At 45.5% G+C, this 25,821-nt stretch overlaps 1 protein-coding gene across 1 annotated transcript; it reads right to left on the reverse strand.

Moving 5' to 3' along the window:
• Nucleotides 1–387: 387 nt before the first annotated feature.
• On the reverse strand, nucleotides 388–25,815 carry mtnr1ab (melatonin receptor 1A b). The gene is made up of 2 exons (XM_014212815.3): nucleotides 25,444–25,815; nucleotides 388–2,998 (listed from the first exon to the last, which is right to left on the reverse strand). The coding sequence occupies exons 1-2, from the start codon at nucleotides 25,628–25,630 to the stop codon at nucleotides 2,136–2,138; spliced, it is 1,050 nt and encodes a 349-aa protein (XP_014068290.1). The 5' UTR covers nucleotides 25,631–25,815; the 3' UTR covers nucleotides 388–2,135.
• Nucleotides 25,816–25,821: the final 6 nt, after the last annotated feature.

A 25,821-nucleotide genomic window follows, 5' to 3' on the forward strand; every position in this document is an offset into this window, starting at 1 on the left:
AGGACTGTCTCCAAATTGATTCAGCTGCGGAATCGGGGCACCACCAGTACAGAGCTTGCTCAAGAATGGCAGCAGGCAGGTGTGAGTGCATCTCCACGCATAGTGAGGCAAAGACTTTTGGAGGATGGCCTGGTGTCAAGAAGGGCAGCAAAGAAGCCACTTCTCTCCAGGAAAAATATCAGGGACAGACTGATATTCTGCAAAAGGTAAAGGGATTGGACTGCTGAGGACTGGGGTAAAGTCATTGTCTCTGATGAATCCCCTTTCCGATTGTTTGGGGCATCCAGAAAAAAGCTTGTCCGGAGAAGACAAGGTGAGCGCTACCATCAGTCCTGTGTCATGCCAACAGTAAAGGATCCTGAGACCATTCATGTGTGAGTTTGCTTCTCAGCCAAGAGAGTGGGCTCACTCACAATTTTGCCTAAGAATTGAAGCCATGAATAAAGAATGGTACCAACACATCCTCCGAGAGAAACTTCTCCCAACCATCCAGGAACAGTTTGGTGACAAACAATGCCTTTTCCAGCATGATGGAGCACCTTTCCATAAAGCAAAAGTGATAACTAAGTGGCTCGGTGAATAAAACATCAATATTTTGGGTCCATGGCCAGGAAACTCCCCAGACCTTAATCCCATTGAGAACTTGTGGTCAATCCTCAAGAGGCGGGTGGACAAACAAAACCCCACAAATTCTGACAAACTCCAAGCATTGATTATGCAAGAATGGGCTGCCATTAGTCAGGATGTGGCCCAGAAGTTAATTGACAGCATGCCAGGGTGGATTGCAGAGGTCTTGAAAAAGAAGGGTCAACACTGCAAATATTGACTCTTTGCATCAACTTCATGTAATTGTCAATAAAAGCCTTAGACACTTATGAAATGCTTGTAATTATACTTCAGTATTCCATAGTAACATCTGACAAAAATATCTAAAGACACTGAAGCAGCAGACTTTGTGGAAATTAATATTTGTGTCATTCTCAAAACTTTTGGCCACGACACTATATTATCAAAATGTATGAGTCACAATATAAAACATGTATGTATGGGAATGTGTCCAGTATTTGAAGCATCAAACATTTCTGCTGCACTGCAGAAGTTATGGATATCAGTCTTATTGTGTTTATATGCCAATGATGTTCAAGCTGCCCTTTATCTTAGGATTCTTTGTCATTAGTTTTTGAGACTAAATAAATACTGTTTTAGAAATAGCACAGTATATAGATGTATACTGAAACATACTGTACAGTGCTATTATACATATAAGTATATATAGTATAAAATATATGATTTGGAATTTAAATGTCTTTTACACACAGATCTACAGCACATCACCTCAGATAGCCATATATGACAATTACAGTAAGGAGATTGACAGTTTTTGTCAGTTTTAACAGTTTATATTCCGTCTGGCCCTGACTTCTTGAAACCCACCTGCAACACATATTATTTACTTCCTTATTTATTTCAGTACAGACTAGTCACATTTCACTAGTCTAAAATTAAACAAGCAAACACTTTTGTTATAAACAATGTGTTAACACTATTTAAACGATTGGTCTTATGGCAATGGTTTATTTGGAGTTATTCTTCATATAGTCATGACTAGAGCCGAGCCCATCTGTGGAATGTGCATGTTATCATGTTTGTGTCACATTTCACAGTGCATATGAAACACTTCACAACAAACATATTGCTTTTCAAGCTTCTGAATTTCCTTTACATCAGCAACCTACGGTATGTAATACAACTTTGATGTTATAGTCCGAAGTAACAATCATTACTATGTTATTTCTCATACAGATACAGATAAAGTACTGTAGACTGGTAAAGATAGCATAACGTAAGAAACCCTTTCAGCTCTTTTCTGTGAAATGATGCCATTACTATCCATTGTCAATATAAAATAAATACATACATCTATTGTTCATTATTGTAAACATTTAAACAGAGGGGAACATACAGCTACTGTAATGCACCTTGACTGAGAAAAATCTGTTTAAAAACTGCATACACACTCTTAGAGTCATTGGCTTCAGTTCAGTACATATACATCATTAATAAGCCTGCAGTCTGGATGCAGCAGAGATGTGTTTTTAGTATGTCTTTGTTCACAGTGCTCCCTTCATGACCTCTCACACGCAGTCTACCTTCACTTGGTTGTTGTTGGTTATTAAAGGGGATGGCTTGACTCTCTCCACAGCGTCGTTGGAACTGTCAGGGAACAACAACGTCACAGTGCAAAGCGAGACAACTATCCGTTTGTACTCCCTCCGAAAGTTCTGGTTGAGCAGTCCATAGACGATGGCATTAAGGCAGCTGTTGAAGTAGGCCATGAAGTAGCTGAACACGAACAGCCACTCTGGAATCATGGGTATTACTGCGGCGGGGTTGACGGCCACTGCCAGTCCGATGAAGTTCAGCGGTGCCCAGCACACAGCAAACAGGACGAACACCACAAACATGGTGACAAAGTTCCTCACGTCATGCGGCGTGAGCCTAGGCCTGAACTCGGGCTTCACCCTCCGCCTCACCTGGATGACCAGGATCCAGATCCTCAGGTAGCAGTAGGTGACGATCATGATGGGCAGGATGAAGTGGAAGAAGACCACGGCGATGGTGTACGCTGAATTGGCCGACTGGACGAACGTACACGAATACACCCTGGGATCGTACTGCAGCGAGCCCACAAAGAAGTTGGGCACCAGGGCCACCACAGTCAACAGCCAGATGAGCAGGACATAACACAGGGAGTTCTTGTCACTGTACAGCTTGTGGTATTTAAGACTGTGACATATATAGCAGTAGCGGTTGATTGCGATGCCGGTGATATTGAAGATGGAGCCGATGACGCTGAGTCCCATAAGGAAGCCGCTGACCTGACAGTGAATGAAGCCCAGGTTCCAGCCGTTGTTGAAGATGGAGGAGAGGACCAGAGGGTAGGGGTAGAAGGCTACCACCAGGTCTGCTACAGCCAGGCTCACCACAAACACGTTGCCTGGAAAACAAAGGAACGCTCTGTTTATTTGTATTTTTTAATCTGCCTAATATCCTTATCTGAAAGGATCAACATTTTATACCCCTGGAAACCAGTACTGTTTTGATATTTCAAGAGCTGTGTACAAGTACATGTTGATTCCCAACGCTTTCATTTAGGATTTGAAGGGATTTGAAATGACATAAAAAACAAATCAATGGATTATATTCCCCAGTCTATATTCCCCAGTCTATATTCCCCAATGGTAACAGGTTGACTGAAATGGAATGACCTTTACTGCTCTCTCTCTCTCTTAGATGGGATTTAACCACACATGGTGCTGAATCTCTGGGAAAAGTTTATCTCCTGCTCACACACACACACACACACACACACACACACACACACACACACACACACACACACACACACACACACACACACACACACACACACACACACATACACACACACACACACTAGTCATTTGAGCTATTATGATCAAATAAATGTCTTAGGCTATGTCATAAATGGCACCATATTTCCTGTACCCTATTCTCTATGGGCCCTGGTCAAAAGTAGTGCACTATATAGGGAATAGGGCGCCATTTTGGACACCACCATATTATGACCTATCCACTGGTGACCTGGACTGGAACTTGTTTTGCTATGTCTAGTCTCATTAATGCTAATCCTGGGGGACAGTGTGCCTCTCTGTTAGCAATGGTTTGGAACCATGATGCACTGTGGGGAACACATTTATAAAAGGTCCCAAAATGTGAGGTTTTGCCCTAGGCCCCTTAAACTCAACTCTGGACCCCGAAGCCAGTTCCACTGCCTTTTTTAATTGTTCCCTTCAAATCAGGAACTGATTTAGACCTGGGACACCAGGTGGGTGCAATTAATTATCAGGTAGAACAGAAAATCAGCAGGCTCCGGACCTAAGAGTTGAATAAGAGAGTTGAATACCCCTGGCTAGTCTTGGCTCAGGCTATTGGCTCTGTTGCAGAATACTAACTACTACTTAATATAGCTACTGTACTAGCTAGTCTTCATAGTGTTGAGAACTGTTATGACCAGTCTGTGGTGACCAGCCTGTGGTGACCAGCCTGTGGTGATCAGTTTACAGGAATGTCTCTTCTCTGAACAACTCCACTTATTCATTGTGGTTTCAAAAACAACAAATGTTAATTTGTTCAGGTAGGACTAACTAGATCTCCAACCTACAACATATGATATAAGAATATGACATATTTTTGGAAATCGAACTCAAATGTTACTGCTGGCAATGTCATAAGTCTCTTCCCCACCACCGCCCCCCCGTAAAGGCCATAAATCATGCGCTATGGTTATATTCATAGAATGTGCAATGTAGGTCAAGTTACCAAAAGTGCAAACATTTAGTATGCTGGAAAGGGTCCACCCTGATGGTCATTGTAAAGCAATGCATTTCCTTCTCCATCTACATTACCTTGCATGCATCCTCCATATGCGCCACTGAGCTAGCTCATCATTTACAATTGGAAAAGTAAATGGGAAAAGGAGTTTGAAGTTTCCTCACCTGTCTGTTGTTTTTTTTTTTTTTACTCCATAACTTGAAAGCCCTGATCTCTAAAATAATTTTAATATGTCAGGCTTGAAAATTCGTTCAGCCATTATGGCACATTGACTCACTACCCAAACCCCACTCCACTGGTTTCTAGTGGTAAGAAATGTCATGTGATCACCTTTTGCCATCTAGTGGACGATCTGGGAATCAGTTGGGGGATATATTTACATCAATGGATAGGTAGAATAGGTACTTCAGCTTTCTCCTCATGTGTATATCATTTCTGTAAGATGACAAATGAAGGCATGGCATGTTGGACAGACCTTGCGCTTTTAAAATTGCTCTTCCTATGTGAATTTGTGCATGTTTATAGCATCACCATCAACCCCCACATTCACCCACCCACATCAACACGCACATCAACCATCCCACTTCAACCCCCCCCCCATCAACCCCCCCATCAAACCCCACAGCAAGCCCCCCACATAAACCCCCACATCAATCCCCACCTCAACCCCCAACATCAACCCCCTCCATATCAACCCCCCCAAGTCAACCCCCATATCGATATCAAAGCTCCACATATCAAGCCCCATATCAATTTCCCCAATCAACACCCACATCAACCCCCAAATAAACCCCCCACATCAACTCACATATCAACCCCTGACATCAACCCCCACATTGACATCAAAGCTCCACATATCAACCCCCATATCAACCCCCCTACATAAACCGTCCCCACATCAACCCCCCCAAATCACCCCCCCTACATCAACCACACATCAACCCTGCTACATCAACCACTCCATATCAAGCGCCCCACATAAACACCCCCACATCAACGCCCACATGAACCCCTCCACATCAACCCCCAAATCCCCCCTCCAACATCAATCCCCCCACATCAACCCCCCCATCAACACCCAACATCAGCCCCCACATCAACCCCCAAATCAATTCCCCAAATCAACCCCCACATCAACCTCCCCAAAACAACCCCACCACATCAACCCACACATCAACCCCCCAAATAAACCCTCCCACATCAACCCCCAACATCAAGCCCCCCACATCAACTCCCCCACATCCATCCCCCCCACATCAACCCTGCTACATCAACCACTCCATATCAACACCCCTACATAAAACCCCCCAACATCAACCCCCCCGCATCAACCCCCCCACATCAATCCCCCCACCTCAGCCCCCACATCAACCCCCCACATCAACCCCTCCACATAAACGCCCCAAACGTCAACCTCCACATCAACCACCATATCAACCCCCCCACATCAACCCTGCTACATCTACCACTCCACATCAACCCCCACCTCAGCCCCCTCATCAACCTCCCCACATCAACTCCACCACATCAACCCCCCACATCAACCCCTTACATCAACCTCCACATTAACCACCACATCAACTCCCCCACATCACCCACCACATCAACCCTGCTTCATCAACCACTCCATATCAGCCCCCCACATAAAACCCCCCAACATCAACACCCCCACATCAACCCCCTACCTCAGCCCCCTCATCAACCCCCCCACATCAACCCCCCCACATCAACCCCCCACATCAACCTCCACATTAACCAATACATCAACCCCTCACATCATCCCCCCACATTAACCCTGCTACATCTACCACTCCACATCAACCTCCCACATCAACTCCCCCACATCAATCCTCCCACATCACCCCCCACATCAACCCTGCTACATCAACCACTCCATATCAAGCCCCCACATAAAACCCCCCAACATCAACCCCCCCACGTCAACCCCCACCTCAGCCCCCTCATCAACCCCCCACATCAACCCCCCCACATAAACTCCCCCAACATCAAGCCCCACATCAACCCCCCCACATCACCCCCCTCACATCAACCCCCCCACATCAACTCCCCCACATCACCCCCACACATCAACCCTGCTACATCAACCACTCCATATCAAGCCCCCCACATAAAACCCCCCAACATCAACCCCCCACCTCAGCCCCCTTATCAACCCCCCACATCAACCCCTCACATCAACCCCCACCTCAGCCCCCTCATCAACCCCCCACATCAACCCCTCCACATAAACTCCCCCAACATCAAGCCCCACATCAACCCTGCTACATCGACCACTCCATATCAATACCCCCACATAAAACCCCCCAACATCAATCCCCCCACATCAACTCCCCCACATCAATCCCCCCAAATCAACCTCCCCACATCAATCCCCCCACCTCAGCCCCCTCATCAACCACCCATCAACCTCCCCAACATCAACCCCTGAACTGACTTGTTGGAAAGGTTGCATCCTATGACAGTGCCACGTTGAAAGTCACTGAGCTTTTCAGTAAGGCAATTCTATTGCCAATGTTTGTCTATGGAGATTGCATGGCTGTGTGCTCTATTTTATACACCTGTCAGCAACGGGCGTGGCTGAAATAGCCGAATCCACTAATTTGAAGATGTGTCCACATACTTTTGTATATATAGTGTATACACACTCATAATTGGAACTACTGGTCATCTCTGCTTCATGCTCTACCATGATGAAGAAAACTCATACTCTCAAACATCAACAGGCCGAAAACAGATACCATGCTATAACTCTGCAGTTGCTTTGCTACATATACAGTATATAACAAAAGATTTGTACAACATGATAAAACAAGTGGCATGATACAGAATATGATGTCTTCGAAACTCCTGCGGAGACATTCTAGATGTATTTTCCCTAAAATTCATGAGGGATTGTTTTGTTGGGAAATAATCATTCAAAATTGTATATCTTTATGATACATTACTTTGGAAATAATCATTCAATGTTTTATGTCTTTATGATACATTACATTGGAAAGAATCCTTAAATGTTTTACATCTTCATGATAAATGATATAACTTGGATTTAATGATCAGTTTTCCTCATTTGACAACCTCTTTTTGACGCTGCAGTGAAAGTGAGTGAAAGAGAGGCTTAGGGCTGGGTTCAATCTGTACCGCGGAAGTATCGCTTAAGATCTGCATTAAAATGTAATGGTAATTTCCGATTAAGTCGACATATGCAGCGTTTACTGTGATAGCAGTCTCCGCGAACGTGGGATCATTGCCTTTACATTTAAATTGAGCTTTAATGCGGATAAACAAACATAACAGAAATATATAGAAATAAAAACAACAAGAAATTAAGAAATGTTGAAAACAGTATTTACATACACAGCACAAAATCCAATGACAAAATTGATGGAATTGCAAGAAATGAATACCCATAATAACAAAGCAAAAACAGTTTTTCATAAGTTTTGCACATTCATAAAAAAAAGAAAACATACATTTTACATTTACATAAGTATTCAGAACCTTTACTCAGTACTTTGTTGAAGCACCTTTGGCAGCGATTACAGCCTCAAGTCTTCTTGGGTATGACGCTACAAGCTTGGCACACCTGTATTTGGTGGGTTTCTCCCATTCTTCTCTGCAGATCCTCTCAAGCTCTGTCAGGTTGGATGGGGCATGTCGCTGCACAGCTATTTTCAGGTCTCTCCAGAAATGTTCGATTGGGTTCAAGTCCAGGCTCTGGCTGGGCCACTCAAAGACATTCAGAGACTTGTTCCAAAGCCGCTTCTGCGTTGTCTTGGCTGTGTGCTTAGGGTTGTTGTCCTTACGGAAGGTGAACCTTCCAACTCCCCAGTCTGAGGTCCTAAGAGCTCTGGAGCAGGTTTTCATAAAAAAACTCTCTGTACTTTGCTCTGTTCATCTTTCCCTCGATCCTGACTAGTCTCCCAGTTCCTGCTGCTGAAAAACATCCCCACAGCATGATGCTGACACCACCATGCTTCACCTTTGGGATGGTGCCAGGTTTCCTCCAGACCTACCGCTTGGCATCCATGCCAAAGAGTTCAATCTTGGTTTCATCAGACCAGAGAATCTAGTTTCTCATGGTCTGAGAGTCCTTTAGGTGCCTTTTGGCAAACTCCAAACTGGCTGTCATGTTCCTTTTACTGAGGAGTGTCTTCTGTCTGGCCACTCTACCATAAAGGCCTGATTGGTGGAGTGCTTCAGAGATGGTTGTCCTTCTGGAAGGTTGGTTACTACATGATTCCATATGTGTTATTTCATAGTTTTGATGTCTTCACTATTATTCTACAACATAGAAAATAGTAAAAATAAAGAAAAACCCTTGAATGAGTAGGTGTGTCCAAACTTTTGACTGGTTCTGTACATGTTCAATCATTGCACCCACACTGCCCGCGCACGTCACCGAGCATCTGCGTAGCCAGGCACTAAAATAGAACTTGGTTCTTTTTGTGACGCTTGCCTCGCTGCAAGTCCCGCCTCTCCCATCTCCTCATTGGTTTTTAGGAGCATATACCAACATGCCATCTTCTCAGTGGGTTTTAGGAGCATATACCCACGTGGGTGATTGAAAGATGAAGCGAGGTCCACACTCCAGTCCAGTTGGTAGTGGTAATGCACCTTAAAGTTGGTTGCCAACCGCCATATAAAGTCCAAAGAAGAAGAAGCCAGAAGGAGGAGAGATTACTAGAAACAAACTCGGTTTACCCTTTTATCTGTGGATTTATTGTCAGAGTAGAGGACCTTGTGCATTTCAGGTAAAATAACAATCCAATGTTTATATCCCAGGACAAATTAGCTAGCAACAGCAAGCTAGCTAGCTAAATTTCCATAAATGTTTAATGCTTTTCGACCTGTCCGCAAATTAATACAATTGGTTCAGAGTTCGTTTTGATATTTCAACATGCGTGTCCTGATCACATCTGGTGTGGGTGGACAAAATCAACATGCGCACAATGACGCACATGGATGCACACGCGCGAGCAGTCTGGTCGGCATGTTAGCCTCAACAGTTTTGGCCCCAAGACACTGCAGGCCTGCCGGACTAATCATAATGCATTGTATCCCTAACAGATGCATCACATATACTGTACTTAACTACTTCCTTGTTCTTCTTGTACTGCGGAGACAAGATACTTCATAGATTAAAGTCATTATACGTTTTTTGGTCAATTTGCATAAAATAACAGGAACAATAATAAGAAATCAATAGTAGTGGGACAGAAATGATAATCTATACTAATCATACCGAATAAGATGCAACAGTTTGACAGAGAGCTCAACAGGCCATGTGAGTGTGGAATGGAAACGAGGATTCTAAGTCCTCCACAGTCATAGAGGCGGCTTGGTGCTGGAGTCCCACTCCAATCACATCAAGTGGAGCTGGAGTCCCACTCTATTTAACATAAACTGTAGATGTGTAATGTGTAACAGAGTTCCCCTTGAATGAGCAGTGAGCTTCAGTTGATATGACTGTCCCAGGCACCCAATTCACATCAGACCCACTAAGAGAGACTGGGAGAGAAGAAAGCAGTAGAGAAGAGCTCTACTCTACACTACTCTGCTCTACACTGCTCTGCTCTACACCACTCTGCTCTGCTCTACACTACTCCACTCTGCTCTACTCTACACTACTCTGCTCTGCTCTACACTACTATGCTTTGCTCTACTCTACACTACTCTGCTTTACACTACTCCACTCTGCTCTGCTCTACACTACTGTGCTCTGCTCTACTCTACACTACTCTGCTCTGCTCTACACTACTATGCTTTGCTCTACTCTACACTACTCTGCTCTACACTACTCCACTCTGCTCTACACTACTGTGCTCTGCTCTACTCTACACTACTCTGCTCTACATTGCTCTGCTCTACATCACTCTGCTCTGCTCTACACCACTCTGCTCTGCTCTACACTACTCTGCTCTGCTCTACACTACTATGCTTTGCTCTACTCTACACTACTCTGCTCTGCTCTAGACTACTCCACTCTGCTCTGCTCTACACTACTGTGCTCTGCTCTACTCTACACTACTCTGCTCTGCTCTACACTACTCTGCTCTAAACTACTCTGCTCTGCTCTACACTACTCTGCTCTACTCTACACTACTCTACACTGCTCTGCTCTACTCTGCTTTACTCTGCTCTACACTACTATGTTCTGCTCTACACAATTCTGCTCTGCTCTACATTACTCTGCTCTACTCTGCTCAGCTCTGCTCTACACTACTCTGCTCAACTCTACAATACTCTGCTCTACTCTACTTTTCTCTGCTCTACTCTACACTACTCTGCTCTACTCCACTCTACACTACTCTGCTCTGCTCTACACTACTCCACTCTGCTCTACACTACTGTGCTCTGCTCTACTCTACACTACTCTGCTCTGCTCTACACTACTATGCTTTGCTCTGCTCTGCTCTACACTACTTCGCTCTGCTCTGCTCTACACAACTATGCTCTGCTCTACTCTACACTACTCTGCTCTGCTCTACACTACTCTGCTCTGCTCTACACTACTATGCTCTACTCTACACTACTCTGCTCTGCTCTAAACTACTCTGCTCTACACTACTCTGCTCTACTCTACACTACTCTACACTGCTCTGCTCTGCTCTACTCTGCTTTACTCTGCTCTGCTCTACACTACTATGTTCTGCTCTACACTACTCTGCTCTACACTATTCTGCTCTGCTCTACACTACTAGGTTCTGCTCTACACTACTCTGCTCTACACTATTCTGCTCTGCTCTACATTACTCTGCTCTACTCTACTCTGCTCAGCTCTGCTCTACACTACTCTGCTCAACTCTACAATACTCTGCTCTAGTCTGCTCTACTCTACTTTTCTCTGCTCTACTCTATACTACTCTGCTCTGCTCTACACTACTCCACTCTGCTCTGCTCTACACTACTCTGCTCTGCTCTACACTACTATGCTTTGCTCTACTCTACACTACTCTGCTCTACACTACTCCGCTCTGCTCTGCTCTACTCTGCTCTGCTCTGCTCTACACTACACTGCTCTGCTCTACACTACTACGCTCTGCTCTGCTCTACTCTACACTACTCTGCTCTGCTCTACACTACTTCGCTCTGCTCTGCTCTACACAACTATGCTCTGCTCTACTCTACACTACTCTGCTCTACACTACTCTGCTCTGCTCTACACTACTATGCTCTACTCTACACTACTCTGCTCTACACTACTACGCTCTGCTCTGCTCCACACTACTCTGCTCCACTCTACACTACTCTACTGTACTCTACACTACTCTGCTCTACTCTACTCTACACTGCTCTACTCTACACTACTATGCTCTGTTCTGCTCTACACTACTCTGCTCTACTCTACTCTACACTGCTCTTCTCTGCTCTGCTCTACACTACTCTACTCTACTCTACTCTGCTCTGCTCTGCTCTGCTCTACACTACTCTGCTCTGCTCTACTCTGCTCTATTCTGCTCTACACTACTCTACTTTTCTCTGCTCTACACTACACTACTCTACTTTTCTCTGCTCTACTCTACACTACTCTGCTCTACTTTTCTCTGCTCTACTCAGACACTTTTGTGTTTTGTTGTTTTGCTCAGTGCAAAAAAAAACAGATGCTCAGTTCTGCTAACTTGATCTCAAATGACATGTAACATTTCCAAGGTCTCTCCCTTGGTTGTGGCGCTGTGTACATGGGAACAGCAGAACCTTAAGCTGCATATTAGTTCCCTAAGCGCACGGTGGGTGAGGTGAGCTGATGCGCTGGTTATTGGCAGAGTGACGCTGTAGTTACCCAGGGTGTGTTAAGATCAGTCTTACCAAGCAGCCCATGCTGACTAATGCAAACAGACAGTGGTGGCACAGTATACAGAGTCTCACGAGCTGAATTTGTTTAATAGAAAAAAGAGACAGCGTGGGGAGCGAGCGGAGCAACTGTGGCGTGTCATTCAGGAACAATGAGAGTGCAATTAGGTTCTAAATACATGCTTGGTTGGGGCTTTGTTGGAGATATTATGTGGCTGTGGCAGGGTGTGTGTTTTGAGTCTAGTGGGAGGGAGTGTCTGCTCTGGTCATTATGTATTCCTCTGTGGACCAGGGGGACAGTTTCACAGCACACTGGACAAACAGAATGAACAGGAGGCTAATGGGAGTGTTGGTGGGTAGGGGGAGGGAGGCCCCAGAACATACAGTAGATACTGGAGGAAGAGATGGTGGTGGAGATAGAACGATAGCGGTACATACCAACTACCTTATATGGTGTATCTTTAGAATGAAACATCACAGGCCAAAGTAAAGATAGTGCCTAATAATCCTGAGAAAATAACATTGTCTTATGAGGTCTCATTCAGTTAATGAAGTGTAGCTGTCCAGATGGGAAATACTGCTGGACCTTACCTCCAGATCTAATGTCACATGGCCACAGGATCGATGAATGAATCAATGGAATACATGCAAAGACACAACAACAAAACCATAATGACCTCTAGCACTCCTTGTCGCTCATATGCAGAGAAAGAGAGAGAATTTGTGATTTTTTATTAGGATCCCCATTAGCTAATGCCGTAACGTTAGCTAATCTTCCTGGGGTCCAACACCAATTAATAAGACATTACAAACAATTACAAATGATGACTTTACAAACATTTAACAAGTAGACAATACAGACAATTAAAATACCTGACAGGAAACACATTTAACATTCAGTTGATACTTTCTATTTCCTGTGCAGTCATATGGTTTATCTCATTAGATGTATTTAAAAAAAATAATCTTGATGGTGGATTTACTTTTTGCCTGAGAAATATGGATTGGTAAAGAGTTCCATTCAGCTATGGCTCTATATAAAACTGTAGATTTAAGATGATTTGTCCTTGGCTTGGGTTGTCTTAGATGCCCTGAATTTACCTGTCTGGTTTGGTGGTTATGCATGTTTATTTTTTAATTTAACCTTTATACGGATAGAGCAATGAAGTGCTAATCTGGCAGCCCTGTTTTGGGCGATTTTGAGCTTTTTTATATATTTCTTTGATGCAGATGACCATATAACTGGACAGTACTCTAAGTGTGATAGGACCAGGGATTGACCATATAACTGGACAGTACTCTAAGTGTGATAGGACCAGGGATTGACCATATAACTGGACAGTACTCTAAGTGTGATAGGACCAGGGATTGACCATATAACCGGACAGTACTCTAAGTGTGATTGGACCAGGGATTGACCATATAACTGGACAGTACTCTAAGTGTGATAGGACCAGGGATTGACCATATAACCGGACAGTACTCTAAGTGTGATAGGACCAGGGATTGACCATATAACTGGACAGTACTCTAAGTGTGATAGGACCAGGGATTGACCATATAACTGGACAGTACTCTAAGTGTGATAGGACCAGGGATTGAATCATCTGATTCAGAGTGCTAGATGTTACATACTCTGAACATTTTCTTGTAACAGTAATTCCCTTACCCATCTTAATAACAATATTATCTATGTGTTCTGACCATGATAAAGCTGCTTCCAACATGACACCTTGTAGTTTTGTTTTTTTCACTTACTCTACATGCATTCTATTCATCTACACATTCAACTGGGGATCATCAGCAATCATATATCTTCAACCAAATACAATACATTTAGTTTTAGAAATGTTCAACACCAATTTGTTCATATCAACCCACTCAGACACCATTCTTAGTTCACTACTCAGTTCATCTTTTAGCGCATTAAATTCGGATGCTGCGCTATACATTGTAGAGTCATCAGCATACATTACCACTCTTGCTTTGTTCATTACTGAAGGTAAATCATTAGTAAAGATAGAGTAGAGAAGTGGGCCTAGGCAGCTTCCTTGAGGAACATCACAGCGTATATCTTTACTTTTTGAAAAGCTACCATTAAAGAACACTTTTTGCCTTCTCCTGGATAGATTTCCATCCAGAATAGAGCTGCAGACTTAAAACCATAACGTTTTAGTTTATCTAGTCACAGTTTATGATCATTTACATCAAAAGCAGCACTGAAATCTAGCAACACAGCACCAACTAACTTCCTGTCATCCATACTCTTTAACCAATCATCTGTCATTTGTGATAAGGCCGTACTCGTAGAATGCCCTTCTTTGTATGCATGCTGGAAACCCGTTATCAGACCATTACATGAGAAATAATCATTGATTTGTACAGATAAAATCTTTTCCAATAATTTTCTTAACACAGGCAGCAAGTTTATAGGACAACTATTAGGACCAGTGAATGCAGATTTTTTATTCTTAGGTAGTGGAATAACCTTTGACTCTTTCCAGACTTCTGGGCACACCCCATACATCAAGCATTTATTAAAAATATGGATATTTGGTTAGCTGTAACTGTAAGCAATTTGGCGTCAAGATTATCTGTACCAGGTGACTTGTCATCCGAAAGAGACAGCAGCATCCTTTCTACCTCTTCCCTTTCTACTTGGTGAAATTCAAACATGCATTGCTCCTTCATGATACAATCTTTTATAAGGGTATATGACATGGAGCCATCAGTTGGAATCATAGCATTCCTGGACTTGTCCACTTTGCCTGTAAAATATTAATTAAAGTAGTTTGCGATGTCGTTTGATTTTGTAAAAAATATAGCCTCTGATTCAACAAAAGAGCCGAACATGTTCGAATTCCTACCCATAATCACGTTCAATGTTCTCCACAGTTCTTTTCATCACCCTTCACATCATACATTTTTAAACAAACTTAGTGACATTTCAGGATCATCCTTACTACACACTTTTAACCATTTCACATTCTTAATCTCATCCACAAATGAGTCCTGATTGAACCCTCTGTAGGACCTTGGGTAGATTACCTTAGGGCCAGCCTTTGGTATTTAGTTTTCCTAGTGAGTGAGTCCTGATTGAACCCTCTGTAGGACCTTCGGTAGATTACCTTAGGGCCAGCCTTTGGTATTTATTTTTCCTAGTGATTGAGTCCTGATTGAACCCTCTGTAGGACCTTCGGTAGATTACCTTAGGGCCAGCCTTTGGTATTTTAGTTTTCCTAGTGAGTGCAACCAAGTTATGGTCACTACAACCTAGTGCCACTTATGCAGCTTTTGAACAATGTTCAGCCATGTTAGTAAAAATGTGATCAATACAAGTTGATGATGTGAAACCGGACCTATTTGTGAACGTTCTGGTTGGTAATGTCACAACTTGGGTCAGGTTATATACGTTGGCAACAGAAATACGTTTATTTCTCATTGGACAGTTGGTGTTAAAAAAATCCATATTCATATCTCCCCAAAAATATATTTCCCTATTTTCATCAGATACCTTATCCAACATTTCACAAATTCCATCAAGATATTTGACATCAGCACTAGGTGGCCTATAGCAGTAACCAACTAGTAAAGGTTTTAAATGTGGTAAATACACCTGTACCCATAGTGCCTCTAATCCATTCAACATTAAGTCCTTACGTTGTTTTGCTGGAATATGATTCTGGATGTAAACTGCAACTCCACCACCATATCTATTTCTGTCCCTCCTGAACATATTGTATCCACGTATAGAGATCTCAGCATCCTCAAAAGAAGAGTCCAAGTGAGTCTCTTATATTGCCAATATATGAATATTGTTTGACTGCACTAGACAGCATATTTCATGAATTTTGTTCCTTAAACTGCATATATTCAGGTGAGCAATTAACAGCCCTTTCTTTGGTAGATTTACAGTATTTATATGTCCAAACATGAGTCAGCAGTTGGAATCTGAAAGAGAGATACTCAGACAGTGTGTATGTGTGTGTGTGTGTGTGTGGGGGGGGGGGGGGGGGGGGGCTGGAAAGAGAGAGGGAGAGTGAAAGAGAAAGAGAAAAAGAGAGAGAGGCATGGGAGACAGAGAGAGAGTGATAGAGAGACAGACAGACAGAGACAGAAAAAGGAGAGGGCGATAGATTGAGAGAGTGAGGGAGAGAGACAGACAGAGAGCGAGAGCAAGGCGTGGAGGAGAAAGGGAGAGAGACAGAGAGAGAGAGCGAGGCATGGGAGAGAGAGGGAGACAGAGAGAGAGTGATGCGTGGGAGAGAGACAGAGACAGAGAGAGAGAGAGAGAGAGCGAGGCATGGCAGAGACAGAGGCGTGGGGGATAGAGCGAGGTGTGGGAGACAGAAAGAGAGAGAGGCGTGGGGGAGAGAGAGAGAGGCGTGGGGGGAGAGAGAGGCAACGGGGGAGAGAGACAGAGGCGTTGGGGGAGAGAGAGCGAGGCGTGTGGGGAGAGAGAGGCAACGGGGGGAGAAAGAGCAGCGTGGGGGAGACAGTGCGAGGCGTGGGGGGAGAGAGAGGCGTGGGGGGAGAGAGAGAGTGGCGTGGGGGAGACAGAGCGAGGCGTGGGGGGAGAGAGAGAGGCATGGGAGACAGAGAGAGAGCGAGGCATGGGGGAGAGAGAGGGAGAGAGAGGCGTGGGGAGAGAGAGCGAGGTGTGGGGAGAGAGACCAAGGTGTGGGGAAAGAGAGCGAGGCGTGGGGAGAGAGAGAGAGAGGCGTGGGAGGCAGAGAGAGAGCGAGGCGTGGGAGGCAGAGAGAGGGAGAGAGAGAGGGAGGCATTGGGAGAGAGAGCGAGGCGTGGGGGAGAGAGAGGGAGAGAGAGAGGGAGGCATTGGGAGAGAGAGCGAGGCGTGGGGGAGAGAGAGGGAGAGAGAGAGGGAGGCATAGGGAGAGAGAGCGAGGCATGGGGAGAGAGAGCGAGGCGTGGGGAGAGAGATCAAGGTGTGGGGGGAGGGAGAGAGGCGTGGGGGAGAGAGGGAGAGACGTGGGGGAGAGAGAGAGGCGTGGGGGAGAGAGGGAGAGACGTGGGGAAGGGAGAGAGACGTGGAGGAGAGAGAGAGAGACGTGGAGGAGAGAGAGAGACGTGGAGGAGAGAGAGAGAGACGTGGAGGAGAGAGAGAGACGTGGAGGAGAGAAAGAGACGTGGGGGAGAGAGAGACGTGGAGGAGAGAGAGAGAGACGTGGGGGAGGGAGAGAGAAGTGGAGGAGAGAGAGAGAGACGTGGAGGAGAGAGAGAGACGTGGAGGAGAGAGAGAGAGACGTGGAGGAGAGAGAGAGAGACGTGGAGGAGAGAGAGAGACGTGGAGGAGAGAGAGAGAGACGTGGAGGAGAGAGAGAGACGTGGAGGAGAGAGAGAGAGACGTGGAGGAGAGAGAGACGTGGAGGAGAGAGAGAGAGACGTGGAGGAGAGAGAGAGACGTGGAGGAGAGAGAGAGAGACGTGGAGGAGAGAGAGAGAGACGTGGAGGAGAGAGAGAGAGACGTGGAGGAGAGAGAGAGACGTGGAGGAGAGAGAGAGAGACGTGGAGGAGAGAGAGAGACGTGGAGGAGAGAGAGAGAGACGTGGAGGAGAGAGAGAGACGTGGAGGAGAGAGAGAGAGACGTGGAGGAGAGAGAGAGAGACGTGGAGGAGAGAGAGAGACGTGGAGGAGAGAGAGAGAGACGTGGAGGAGAGAGAGAGACGTGGAGGAGAGAGAGACGTGGAGGAGAGAGAGAGAGACGTGGGGGAGAGAGAGAGACGTGGAGGAGAGAGAGAGAGACGTGGAGGAGAGAGAGAGAGGCGTGGGGGAGAGAGAGAGAGGAGTGGGGGAGAGAGAGAGAGGCGTGGGGGAGAGAGAGAGACGTGGGGGAGAGAGAGAGACGTGGAGGAGAGAGAGAGACGTGGAGGAGAGAGAGAGAGACGTGGAGGAGAGAGAGAGACGTGGAGGAGAGAGAGAGAGACGTGGAGGAGAGAGAGAGAGACGTGGAGGAGAGAGAGAGAGACGTGGGGGAGAGAGAGAGACGTGGAGGAGAGAGAGAGAGACGTGGAGGAGAGAGAGAGAGACGTGGAGGAGAGAGAGAGAGACGTGGAGGAGAGAGAGAGACGTGGAGGAGAGAGAGAGAGACGTGGAGGAGAGAGAGAGAGACGTGGAGGAGAGAGAGAGAGACGTGGGGGAGAGAGAGAGACGTGGAGGAGAGAGAGAGACGTGGAGGAGAGAGAGAGAGACGTGGAGGAGAGAGAGAGACGTGGAGGAGAGAGAGAGAGACGTGGGGAAGGGAGAGAGACGTGGAGGAGAGAGAGAGACGTGGAGGAGAGAGAGAGACGTGGGGGAGAGAGAGAGAGACGTGGGGAAGGGAGAGAGACGTGGAGGAGAGAGAGAGAGACGTGGAGGAGAGAGAGAGACGTGGAGGAGAGAGAGAGAGACGTGGGGGAGAGAGAGAGACGTGGGGGAGAGAGAGAGACGTGGAGGAGAGAGAGAGACGTGGAGGAGAGAGAGAGAGACGTGGAGGAGAGAGAGAGACGTGGAGGAGAGAGACGTGGAGGAGAGAGAGAGACGTGGAGGAGAGAGAGAGAGACGTGGAGGAGAGAGAGAGACGTGGAGGAGAGAGAGAGAGACGTGGAGGAGAGAGAGAGAGACGTGGAGGAGAGAGAGAGAGACGTGGGGGAGAGAGAGAGACGTGGAGGAGAGAGAGAGAGACGTGGGGGAGAGAGAGAGAGACGTGGAGGAGAGAGAGAGAGACGTGGAGGAGAGAGAGAGACGTGGAGGAGAGAGAGAGAGACGTGGAGGAGAGAGAGAGACGTGGGAGGAGAGAGACGTGGAGGAGAGAGAGAGAGACGTGGAGGAGAGAGAGAGAGCGTGGGGGAGAGAGAGAGACGTGGAGGAGAGAGAGAGAGACGTGGGGGGGAGAGAGCGTGGAGGAGAGAGAGAGACGTGGGGAGGAGAGAGACGTGGAGAGGAGAGAGACGTGGGGGGGAGAGAGACGTGGGGGAGAGAGAGACGTGGGGGAGGGAGAGAGACGTGGAGGAGAGAGAGAGAGACTGGGAGGAGAGAGAGAGAGGCGTGGGGGAGAGAGAGAGAGACGTGGGGGAGAGAGAGAGACGTGGGGGAGAGAGAGAGACGTGGGGGAGGAGAGAGAGACGTGGAGGAGAGAGAGAGAGGCGTGGGGGAGGGAGAGAGACGTGGGGAGGAGAGAGACGTGGGGGAGAGAGGAGGAGAGAGAGAGAGACGTGGGGAAGGGAGAGAGACGTGGAGGAGAGAGAGAGACGTGGAGGAGAGAGAGAGACGTGGGGGAGAGAGAGAGAGACGTGGGGAAGGGAGAGAGACGTGGAGGAGAGAGAGAGACGTGGGGGAGAGAGAGAGACGTGGAGGAGAGAGAGAGACGTGGAGGAGAGAGAGAGAGACGTGGAGGAGAGAGAGAGACGTGGAGGAGAGAGACGTGGAGGAGAGAGAGAGAGACGTGGAGGAGAGAGAGAGAGGCGTGGGGGAGAGAGAGAGACGTGGAGGAGAGAGAGAGAGACGTGGGGGAGAGAGAGAGGCGTGGAGGAGAGAGAGAGACGTGGGGAAGGGAGAGAGACGTGGAGGAGAGAGACGTGGGGGAGAGAGAGAGGCACGTGGGGGAGAGAGAGAGGCACGTGGGGGAGGGAGAGAGACGTGGGGGAGGAGAGAGAGACGTGGAGGAGAGAGAGAGAGGCGTGGGGGAGAGAGAGAGAGACGTGGGGGAGAGAGAGAGACGTGGGGGAGAGAGAGAGACGTGGGGGAGGGAGAGAGACGTGGAGGAGAGAGAGAGAGGCGTGGGGGAGGGAGAGAGACGTGGAGGAGAGAGAGAGACGTGGGGGAGAGAGAGAGACGTGGGGGAGAGAGAGGCGTGGAGGAGAGAGAGAGACGTGGGGAAGGGAGAGAGACGTGGAGGAGGGAGAGAGGCGTGGAGGAGAGAGGTGGAGGAGAGAGAGAGAGACGTGGAGGAGAGAGAGAGACGTGGGGGAGAGAGAGAGAGGCGTGGGGGAGAGAGAGAGAGGAGTGGGGGAGAGAGAGAGGCGTGGGGGAGAGAGAGAGACGTGGGGGAGAGAGAGAGAGACGTGGGGGAGAGAGAGAGAGGCGTGGGGGAGAGAGAGAGGCGTGGGGGAGAGAGAGAGAGGAGTGGGGGAGAGACGTGGAGAAGGGAGAGAGACGTGGAGGAGAGAGAGAGACGTGGAGGAGAGAGAGACGAGAGAGACGTGGAGGAGAGAGAGAGAGAGACGTGGGGGAGAGAGAGAGACGTGGAGGAGAGAGACGTGGGGGAGAGAGATGTGGAGGAGAGAGAGAGAGGTGGAGGAGAGAGAGAGAGAGAGGTGTGGGGGAGAGACATTTACATTTTAGTCATTTAGCAGACGCTCTTATCCAGAGCGACTTACAGTAGTGAATGCATACATTTCATACATTTATTAATATATATTTTTTTTTGTACTGGCCCCCCGTGGGAATCGAACCCACAACCCTGGCGTTGCAAACACCATGCTCTACCAACTGAGCCACAGGGAAGACATTTGCAATCATTTAATTTCCAAAGCAAAGTTGTTTAAAAACATGAGGCTACTACTGCACTCCCTCCTGCACTAAATTGACAAACACTTCTAAAATTTCTGACAATAATTTTTACAATATCAGAAAATATTTAGCTGACTTTAAAAGGGCAATTCAATTTGCTCCGTGCTTATCAGTACGTTATATTTAAGCACTTAACTTTATGGTAATTGGAAACAATTAATATTCAGTGGAGTTAAGTACTGTGTAAGCTTTGGTTGCATAAATATTAGGGATCATAGCATTCAACTTGACTCACCTGGTCAGTCTATGTCATGGAGAGAGCCGGTGTTTCTAATGTTTTGTCCACTCAGTGTCCAGGAGTCACAGTCAGAGTTAACAACATGTAGGCTCTAGAATGCATTATGCACATATACTGTATATTCTCCTAAATAAATAAACCATAAAGTGACTATATTTATATCTTAACGTTATGTTATAAAGCATTCATGAATAATCTGGTGGCTGCCATTACTCCCTTTGGTGCAGATTAAAGAATGCAATATGAATACATTTATAGATTCAACTGTGACTCTACTTTGTAACAAAGGTGATTCCCCAGGCCAGACAATTATCAACACGAAGCCATCCTGTCTAACTGGCAGAGGAGGGGGGTACCTGAAGGTTTGGTAGTAGCACCAGCGAGAACCCCTCCACGAACATGACACAAGAGAAACTATGGGCTGGGTCCGTGCTGCTTGTTACGATGTTGTTCGTTCGGAGGTCTTTACCCCTTTTTCTTTTTGGTATTGTGTGTGTTGTTATTGTACTGCTAGATATTGCTGACTGTTGGAGCTAGAAACATAAACATTTCGCTGCCCCTGCAATAACATGTGTACGCGACCAATACATTTAGATTTTATTGATCTGTTTGATAAGGAGCCAATTACCTGCTGCTGCTAAAAATAGTGGCTTAAGCAGCAATATGATTGTGTTCCGCTCATGTGGTAACCTAAGGTTCCATCAATGAAGGTTAACTCAAATGAAAAGGACTGCATGGAATAAAATAACAGCAGCTCTACAGAATAAATGTTGGTTGTACAATTAGGGTTGCAATCTTCCAGGAACTTTCAATAAATGACCTGGTTTACCAGAAATCCCCCAACCAAGATTTCTGGAAAACCAGGGAATCTATTGAAAGTTCTCAGAATTCTGCAACCCTAATCATGACACTTACAGCACTACAGTACCTGCACCAATACCAGTCAATGTTGCTCTTTTGTAAAGTGATTTTTAATCTAGAGGATCATTAAGTTGCAGCTTGAGCCTCCACAACAACACACACCTCTCTGTATAATGCAGTGTGACCGTACACAGCAGCTAGCCTGTTTCACACATTATTCATATCTTCTCTGTGATGTACAACAGAATAAGGTTACAGTAATGAGGATAAATCTACTCTGTGATCAATGTTTCCTCTAAGCTGCGCACACGGGCGCACAGCTCCCCCGGGACTGCCGCACAGAAGAAATATCAGCCTGCACAGAGAATCATGAGGTTGAACTTCACTTAACTTTCTAGAGTTTTCCCCATTAGTTAACACTATCAATGTTTCCTTTTACTGTGGGAATTGTGATCGATTCAACGCAATATTAGCCACTTTCAATGCAACATACCAAAACAAAATGCCATAACCAATCAAAGCTGCAGGAGGCATATATGCAAATAGACCATTGCCATATATGGATCTGTGGCCATTCACTTTGAACTGGACTGTGTTTACAGCATAAGCATAAGAGCTGCATGTAGCCAGGTGTGCACATTTGTTCATATCCTTTGCTAGATAGTGAGTTATTAGCCCAGTTATAGATAATTTGTAATCAGCAATGGGGGAGTGATTGCTCCTTCAAGAGCACAAAACATGTACACTTCTAGACATCTTTGAAAAGCGAGTCAGGTAAAGAGGGGGTTTTTTGTCTTAAAGGGGCAGTGCTGTATTTTGAGAAAGGCTTGAATAAGCTAAGTAGCCAATAGGCAGAGGGTAGCATAATTTCTCTGATTCTCTGTAATAATGGTATGGGAATAATAATGCATTTTATTTTGTAAAGTGGTTTCTTGCATCAAACAACAGAACAACATTTTCAGTAACCTCCTTATCTGAAGAACAAGTGGAAAACAGGTTAATCTCAAGCCCTGTATAATTTTTTTTGCAAAGGTCTCATGGAATGTTACCTGAATGATATTACAGCTATTTACATGTTAAAATGTTATGGGATGCATTTTCGCCATTGTAGGCCTACCAGCCACGCTGGTAGGACTACAGGTAGGCCAACATTATGATAAAATAGCTACAGTAGCCTACTTGACTACTGTTCAAACTGTAATTTAAAGCGGGTACAGTTTCAGTGTTCAAAGTAAACGCATGCTGAAAGTTGCACAGAATTTTCACAAGGTTCAAGTTCGCGCTCAGCAGACCTAACATTTCTCAGTACCAACATTTTTTGGAGGGAACATTGTCTGTGATGCTGAACAGATTAAGGTGACAGTAATGAGGATAGATTTTCTCTGTGAAGCTGAACAGAATGAGGTTACAGTAATGAGGATAGATCTACTCTGTGAAGCTGAACAGAATAAGGTGAAAGTAATGAGGATAGATTTTCTCTGTGATGTTGAACAGAATGAGGTTACAGTAATGAGGATAGATCTACTCTGTGATGCTGAACAGAATGAGGTTACAGTAATGATGATAGATTTTCTCTGTGATGTTGAACATCACAGAACATCGGGCTCCCGAGAGGCACAGTGGTCTAAGACACTGCATCTCAGTGCAAGAGGCGTCACTGCAGTACCTGGTTCGAATCTAGGCTGCATCACATCTGGCTGTGATTGAGTCCCATAGGGCGGTGCACAATTGGCCCAGCGTCGTCCGGGTTTGGCCAGGGTAGGCCGTCATTATAAATAAGAATTTGTTCTTAACTGACTTGCCTAGTTCAATAAATAAAAATATTTAAAACATGAGGATAGATCTACTCTGTGATGCTGAACAGAATGAGGTTACAGTAACGAGGATAGATCTACTCTGTGATGCTGAACAGAATGAGGTTACAGTAACGAGGATAGATCTACTCTGTGATGCTGAACAGAATGAGGTTACAGTAACGAGGATAGATCTACTCTGTGATGCTGAACAGAATGAGGTTACAGTAACGAGGATAGATCTACTCTGTGATGCTGAACAGAATGAGGTTACAGTAATGAGGATAGATCTACTCTGTGATGCTGAACAGAATGAGGTTACAGTAATGAGGATAGATCTACTATGTGATGCTGAACAGAATGAGGTTACAGTAATGAGGATAGATCTACTCTGTGATGCTGAACAGAATGAGGTTACAGTAACGAGGATAGATCTACTATGTGATGCTGAACAGAATGAGGTTACAGTAACGAGGATAGATCTACTATGTGATGCTGAACAGAATGAGGTTACAGTAATGAGGATAGATCTACTATGTGATGCTGAACAGAATGAGGTTACAGTAACGAGGATAGATCTACTCTGTGATGCTGAACAGAATGAGGTTACAGTAACGAGGATAGATCTACTCTGTGATGCTGAACAGAATGAGGTTACAGTAATGAGGATAGATCTACTCTGTGATGCTGAACAGAATGAGGTTACAGTAATGAGGATAGATCTACTATGTGATGCTGAACAGAATGAGGTTACAGTAATGAGGATAGATCTACTCTGTGATGCTGAACAGAATGAGGTTACAGTAACGAGGATAGATCTACTCTGTGATGCTGAACAGAATGAGGTTACAGTAATGAGGATAGATCTACTATGTGATGCTGAACAGAATGAGGTTACAGTAATGAGGATAGATCTACTATGTGATGCTGAACAGAATGAGGTTAGAATGAAAGGTCACTCTGAATCAGATATCATATTAACATGGCATAAGCCATGGCAAAATGTATAGAATTTGAGAAAAGTTGCATTAAAACTGCAACATTTTCTCTACACCCCATTGTAAAATGTGTAGCATTGCAGGAAATTAATTTTAGAATGTAAAGGAAGACCGGGCCCGGTCAGAAATTCTGCCATGATTTCTACAAGTTTAGATAGCTGGGTAGACTAATTTACCAATCTAATTTTTGTTGACATGGGCTAATTGAGTGACTGTCAGTGACTGACATAACAAGAGGAACACTGCTGATGAAATTGCACCTTGTGTATTCTACTATTCTAACGCTCAACAGTTCAACAGACCCGGACTGAATTCCTAAGTCAGGGTCTGTCGAGGGCCCTCTGCGACCGCCTATGTCGCTTATGCCCAGGGCTCTCATGCTCTCATCTATCTCCACAGAACATCTCGGTGGCTTGTACTTATGCAGAATACAGATGTAGGATCTTAATTTGAGCCAGTTTGCTAAAGCAAGAAAATAATCCTGCAGCAACAGGAAGTGTGAGTTATGTGAATTATAATGAATTTACTTTTTTGTTGGGGTTGCTACATTTTTCGTAAGAGAAAATCATGTCTGAAATATCAAAGTGGAAATGACCAACTTCAGAAGCCTTTTTAAACCTTAAATACACTACAAGTTTTTAATTTCCTGCATTACAGGAAAGTTCTCCTGCAACAGGATGATACAACTAAGAAATGAAGATAGAGAAATACGTTTCATTTTGTTGTAAAAGACTACAGCAAATGGCAGTATGCTTTTCAAAATACATACGTTTTATTGGGTTAGGCTACTTTGACTTACCTGCGTTTCTGAGTTTTTTGTTTCTGTACACGGAGATAATGACCAAGAGGTTGCCCAAAATATCAACGACAATGGTGAAAATCAGAAAGCATCCCAAAGTTGTCGCAACCCATGGAGGGCGATTCAGGGTAGTGTCGTTGGGGGCCACTGAAGAACCGTTCGTCAGACCGCTTTCATTTCTTATCATTTTATCGTATCTCTTCACCTTCTCTCAGTCTCGTAATACATCTCAGGTTTGCGCTCCATAGTAGCCGTCTTTGCGCAGCTGAAACTTCTTTTTCACCTGTTGTAGCTTGGTCCTCTTCTGAGTGCCCAAGTTCAATTCTTCTGCCACTACACGCAGCTACACTTTTATAGCCCTGCATCATCTTCCATCAC

The sequence above is a fragment of the Salmo salar genome, chromosome 09 (genome assembly GCF_965601325.2).
Source record: "Salmo salar chromosome 09, fSalSal1, whole genome shotgun sequence".
In the NCBI taxonomy this organism is placed as follows: Eukaryota; Metazoa; Chordata; class Actinopteri; order Salmoniformes; family Salmonidae; genus Salmo; species Salmo salar.

What these genes read in the sequence shown, in the direction of transcription:
- mtnr1ab (XM_014212815.3), bottom strand. Translation starts at nt 25,630, where the DNA reads ATGATAAGAAATGAAAGCGGTCTGACGAACGGTTCTTCAGTGGCCCCC. An exon ending in CAAAAAACTCAGAAACGCAG is followed by an intron (nt 2,999 to 25,443) that starts GTAAGTCAAAGT and finishes TTTGTTTTCCAG; the next exon opens with GCAACGTGTTTGTGGTGAGC.